The following is a 6,016-nucleotide window of genomic DNA, read 5'->3' on the forward strand; positions in this document are numbered from 1 at the left end:
TGGTGCACGACCCCATTCGAGCCGCGACCGAGCTCCCGTCCCGTGAGCACGTAGGGCCCCAGCCGCCGCAGGTTGGGATGCTTGAAGTGAGGGACGTTGCCGGCCCGCGACGAGCGGTCGCTGCCCCGCGAACTTCGCGCTCCCTCTCCTTGGGAGCCCACGTGCGGCGTAGCAGCTCCTGAGGACTTCTGATTCGGCTCGGCTGTCGCCGCGCTCGCACGCGGCGTTGAAGGCGTGGAGGCGGCGCCTTTGCCGGTCGAGCCGGCCGAGGACGCCTTGTTGGGGGTCCTTTTCCAGGGCCACATCCTCAGCAGGTTAGCCCTGGTGACGACGCCCTGGACGACAGAGACGCTGAGTTTTTCACCTATGGGTTTGGACTTCTGCATGGTGTGGTATGGTCATCTCAACCCACCAGTGTGTGTGTGTGTGTGTGTACTCACTCACTCACCTCGAGACCATACCCCCCCGCCTGCTGACAGACCCAGCCTCCCGGAGACCGGGGATGGGCGGTCAGGACCATACCCCCCCACCCTTTGGGCCGCGAGGGTACCATACCATACCCCGGAAAAAGTTGGAACCCTGTTGTGGCCTAAAGTCTGCGCAGCTTGCGGAGGACACGATCTCCCGGCGTGAACACAACTAACTGACGTATCTGCTCCTGACAGTGGCACGCACCGCGCTGTGGCGCGTGCCACTGTCTTTGTTTGAAGTTAAAAGTCGAATCAGAGCGGCGTCGAAATTGTCCTCCATTTTCATCCCACGGACCGCCCGTCCGGCACCGCTCCGGGACGCACGCCGGCGAAGCACCATCAAGCTGCTGTACGGCCCCAACATCGCCTTCCCAGGCTTAGCTAGACTGAGAGATATTGTGGACATGGTTGGTCTCTACAATATATACACTGACACTTCACCTCCCAGAGCTCGTCCTGGTCCGCCACGGCCATCCTCGGCCTCCGGAGGGCCCCCGGCCGCGGCGCGGTGCGGCGGCGTCACAAATCCGACCACAGAGCACCGGGACGCGGTCGGGCGATCCGAGGCCCGACTAGGCGTATGCATTGCCTATCCAGGGCTGTCACCTGGACCTATCAACAGGCGCCTGCGGCGCCGTGGTCAGGAGCTGCTGTTCAGTCACACTTGCACAGACTTTGATACGGCACAGTAGGTTGCTGTGAAGCCCTGCTGGGGGTAGATCTAGTGTTTTTGCGTAAGAGATCTCGTGCTTCTCACTGTCTGTGTTTGTACGTCTTGGGCCTTGTGTTTTTGCGCCTTGGGAATTCGGTCTTGCGTGGAGAAATAAGAAGAAATCGGTGTCCGGTGACACCCTCTGCCGGCGGGATCTAGAGAGAGATTTTTAGCAATACCTTACAATACCAAACAACTCTAACACTCACACGTCATTTGGGGCCTGGAGCCCTGTTCACGCGCGCGCGAGACGTGCAGACAGGGTTGCCAGGTGAGAGCGAATGGCGCGGTTCACGCCTCGCACAACAGAGAGAGAGATGCGCTCTGCATGGTGGGACATAAAAGAGAGCGAGTACTTGGGCGAGTAGGCCGTGCGGTCAACGCTGCCGCGCGCGACTTTGCGCGCGAGGCGGCGCAGCTTGAGAACGGCGGTGGGCGAGAAGCCGCCGCCGAACGTCTCGGGTAACAGAAAGTTTTATGTCTCGCGCGCGCGTGAACAGGGGTTAAGGCCCCAAATGAAGTGTGAGTGACAAACTGTTTTGGCATTGTAAATCTCTCTCTCTTGAAGTTGTTGCGCTTGACAAAGATTGCGTCGTGGTAGAAACCGCGATGCGCCTTGACGTAGCCGTGGCCGGTCTTGTGGGAGAAGGGTTTACAATGCTGACAAAGGACATCCAAACAAAAACAAAATCTCTCTCTCTCTCTCTCTCAATGCTGTCCCGACAGCTGTCAGCGCACAGCGGAGACAGCGCGACAGGCTCGGCGCTGTCAAACTCATCAAACGGTATATCGCTCGGAATACGCTGTTCCAGCCCCACCGGCGCACTGCACCCCACCGGCGCCGTGCAATGACAAAAAGGTTATCACGAGGCAGTGTGTCCAGGCACCAGGGCAGGGGCGGCGCGGCGGCGCGCCGCGCGGTCATTCTCATTGATACCTGCGAACCTCCGAAAATAACCAGGTTACTTACCTCCCGAGCGCCGAGCCCGAGGCGTTAACCTGCCTGCTTCCAACATCCAAGTTCCATGCTGTGCACCAAACCAATGCCAAAACGTGAAACGACCGCGCTCCGCGCAACCGGAAACCGCGGACACCGGAAATGCGGAAACCGCAAAGTAACGCCACACGGTCCGCGCCTGCGGGCCGACCCTGCCACCCTCACAGCCCTCAAGCTCACATGATATGTCGTTTTCTTTACCGGCAACACACAAACAACGAGATCGTCACCTCTCCCAACTGCCGCTACCGATAGCCCAGCGCCAGCCGCAGCGCCGAGAACTGGTACCTCGAAAAGACGTGCCGCAGCTCCTCCCGTGACACCTCGCCGTCCGAGTCTAGGTCCATCGCGCCAAAGATGGCGTCGACCGTCACGTGGTAGTAGCCGCTCCCGTGCAGGTGCGCCTGCGATCCGGCACGCGCGGGCGGCAGTAAGAGTAACCGGTGGCTTGGCGCTTGTGGCAGCACCGGGCGGCCGCGCGCGCCCGCAGCTCATTGTACGAGATTCGGCCATCGGCGTCTGCGTCGAGCGCCTCGAACAGCTCGTCGGCCAGCGCGGAGCGGTCGGTCGGCTGGGGCGTGGCCGGCCTCGCGCGAGGCGAGCCGCTGGCCAGCCCCAGCGCCATCCGAATGCTCGCGCTCGCCGAGCGCGAGAAGGCATTGCGCAGCTCCGCAGACGAGATCTCGCCATCGGCATCCGCGTCGATCGCGGCAAAAATGCGCTCCGCCGCGGGGTTCCCGGCTTCGGCGAAGAGGTGCTCGGACAGCTCGTCGAGGGAGACTGAGCCGTCGCCGTTTGTGTCAATCGCACCAAAGATTGCGTCGGCTTCTGCGGCGACGGCGTCGGCGTCGGCGGCGTTGAGCGCCAGCATCAGATCGAGATCGATCACGGCGGGGTCGAGACAGCTGCTGGGATAGGATGCGTTGCCCGTCGGTGCGGGCTCGGGGGCAGGCTGCTCCGATGGAGGCGTCTCGTCGAGCACAAACCCCTCTGGCAGGCCCTTTTGCCAGCCTTTTGCGCTTGGGCGGCCCGCGCGGAGAGGGGACGGGGCGGTACAGGGGCGCAGGGTGACCAGCGTGGTTTGCAGGCGCAGGATCAGCAGCAACATTAATTTTTGAGGATGTCGCACGAGTGCCGCGAAGTTTCCGCGTTTTCTTTTTCAGAGCGAGACATTCTCTCAATGCAGCCAAGGCTCCATCGCGCGAGTCTCCGCGTGCCCGCCGCAGCCGTTTCATCTCGCCAACCAGCTTAGCCCGGGGTGCGATGCACTAACCCGCGCCCGGCCCTAACCAACCCCTAGCCTCCCACCCAGCGCAAAGCCATGCTGACTGACGTACCGGTATATCCCCCAAGCCGCACGGGTTAGCGCCGGGGGTTAGCACCTATGATTAGCACCGGGTTAGCCCACCTATGATTAGCCGTACCTGTGAAGCCGTGAGTTTGGCAACCCGTCTTGAGCTCTTGACCCATCGACCCATGCGCCATGGCCATGCTGACCCGTGCCGGGTTAGTGAGCACTAAGCCACACTACGTCACTACCCCGCCCACGCTGATAGACTCACCCTGTAGCCTGAACGGATGTGGCATCTCGGGTTTTGCCAAATCTAGCATTTTGCCGAGAAAGAGCAACGAGAGAGATTTTTAGCAATACCAATACCAAACAACTCTAACTCTCTGAGCAACAACGGAACGAACAAGATAACGGAAAGAGTTTCACAACAAAAACTCCATGCACCACAAACACAACTCTCTCTCTCCCAAACACAACTCTGGGCACTGGACTGGCGCGCAGTGGGAGAGAGAGATAAATAACAAACACATGGCAAAAATCTCTCTCTAGGTCTAACACAGGTCTCTCGCGTCACGCGTCACTCACGCGAAAACAAAACTCTCTCTCTCTCTCTCTCTCTCTCTCTCTCTCTCTCTCTCTCTCTCTCTCTCTCTCTCTCTCTCTCTCTCTCTCTCTCTCTCTCTCTCTCTCTCTCTCTCTCTCTCTCTCTCTCTCTCTCACTCACTCACGCGTGACAGTGAGGCCTGGAGCCCTCGACGCTCGAGCTGGAGCCGTGGAGCCTCGAGCCTGGAGCATTGTGAGGAGCCCTCTGCTCTGAAGCACACACAATTGACCCCCAATGTGCAATGAACACACCAGCGAGGGAGGGCGAGACGATCGAGGGGTCCCGTACCATGCGGAATCGACCCTATCCAGTGCTCAAGTGCTCAAGCACACACAAGGCACGCACAGACAGCGAGACAGGGCCCTGCCAGAGGTTGATCGGAGATAGATCTAAGAGGCCGCCATTGTTGCGGGAGGCCCAAAAACCAACCAACAAATCCTACCTGAAAAAGCAGAACCACGAGGCATGGGAGAACGGCACAAGCCGTCAAGGACAGGGATTTTAAGGAGGGTGGAAGCACAGTGTGGTGCTAGCCGTCTCTCCATATCTCTCGTCGCAGTCTCTCGCCCACTCGCACCTTAGCACCTTCATGCCACTCGTCGCTCTCATCGCGTTGTATCCTGGACCCTCGAGCTTGTCGTATGTCGAGCCATAATAACTAAAACGCGGACACGCCAAACGAGGGGTGGGATGGGAGGTCCCCACATGCAGAGAGAGATTTTTGAAAACCAACAAGAAATCACGGCTGTCACAGTGATTTGGGCTCGGCAGCTTGTCAGCCCTCAGCCGAAGCTGGGGCCGGTCCCGTAGCCGAGAGAGCCCGCGCCGACGAGTTCGACGCGGTCGGGGGGCCTTGCGGTCGCCTGGGGGTCCGTAGCCGGAAGCGAGAGCCTTGCCCAGCCACTCGAGCGCGCGCCACACCTTCTCGGGCCTGCGGGGCGGTTCCCAGAAGGCTCAGGGACGGCCCCCCACCAATACGAGCGCCCGCAGCTCACACACGTCTCACGCCTTCTCGTGCCCGGCCGTTTTTGATTTTTGGAAAAATTCCCTGCACAAAATTCTTTTTTCGACCTGCCCGCCTTCTTCGAGTGACAAACGATGCACTTAGTCTTTTCCCTCGTCCTCCCTCTCGCAACGGGGGCGGGGGCAGCGCGCCGCTACGGCTGCACGACGCGGTCCTCCCCCTTCTTCGACAGCCGCGCCCACTTCTCCGATTCGATCGCGTGCTCGGCGGTCGGCGCGGCGCGTGCGGAGCGCTTCGGGCAGGCTGGGGGGTCGGTGGCGCGGCGCCTGTCCCACAGCGAGTGCGTAGGGGTGCATGGCTGCATGGATCCCAAGGCGTTCAACTACGACTCGAGCGCCACTTGTCATGAAAATATCTGCGTGGACAAACGGCCGGGCTGCATGAACTCGACAGCGCTCAACTACAACCCCGAAGCGAATGTACATTGTCCTACAGCGATTGTCCTGGAGGGCTGCCCTTGCGAGCCGGTCCTGGAGGGCTGCATGTCGCCCCTAGCGTTAAACTACAACTCAAACGCCAACCGGCAAGGGGTCCCGTGCGATTTTGGCCGCCGCGGCTGCACTGACACGGCCTCCCCCGACTACGACTCGAATGCCGAGATCGACGACGGCTCTTGCACGGAGCATGTCCCCGGCTGCACGGACGCAAGAGCGCCCAACTTCATGTGCGAGGGCGGCGGGGCTGGGGGATCCGAGGGGGCGTTGTCTCACTACTTTTGGCCGTCCCCTGTCGTAGGTGGAACGCGACCGTGGACGACGGCGCCTCTTCTCCGCCGCGTCCGGCCCATTCCCCCAGCGCCCCCACAACGCTCCCCCTCCCGCCGCCCCCCCCCCCCCTCAGGCTCGTGCGAGGAATTCATCTGGGGCTGCACCGACAGCGCGGCGGAGAACTATAACTCCAGCGCGACCGTCGACAATG

General features: G+C 60.9%; 2 protein-coding genes across 2 annotated transcripts in view; one reads left to right on the forward strand and one right to left on the reverse strand.

Moving 5' to 3' along the window:
* Window positions 1-2,424: 2,424 nt before the first annotated feature.
* Window positions 2,425-3,287, reverse strand: EMIHUDRAFT_231735 (hypothetical protein; the record flags this gene model as incomplete). Its single annotated transcript, XM_005783934.1, has 2 exons — window positions 2,425-2,566; window positions 2,680-3,287. 2 exons carry the CDS (start codon window positions 3,285-3,287, stop codon window positions 2,425-2,427), a joined length of 750 nt encoding a protein of 249 aa, XP_005783991.1.
* A 1,885-nt stretch (window positions 3,288-5,172) lies between these two features.
* Window positions 5,173-6,016, forward strand: part of EMIHUDRAFT_231737 (hypothetical protein) — a gene marked incomplete at both ends in the record, with an annotated part of 1,839 nt that continues 995 nt past the window's right edge. The window contains 2 exons of the mRNA XM_005783935.1: window positions 5,173-5,833; window positions 5,939-6,006. Coding sequence (XP_005783992.1) covers window positions 5,173-5,833; window positions 5,939-6,006 — 729 coding nt within the window. The remainder of the gene's footprint in view (window positions 5,834-5,938; window positions 6,007-6,016) is intronic.

The sequence above is a fragment of the Emiliania huxleyi genome (genome assembly GCF_000372725.1).
Source record: "Emiliania huxleyi CCMP1516 chromosome Unknown EMIHUscaffold_175, whole genome shotgun sequence".
Taxonomy (NCBI): domain Eukaryota; phylum Haptophyta; order Isochrysidales; family Noelaerhabdaceae; genus Emiliania; species Emiliania huxleyi.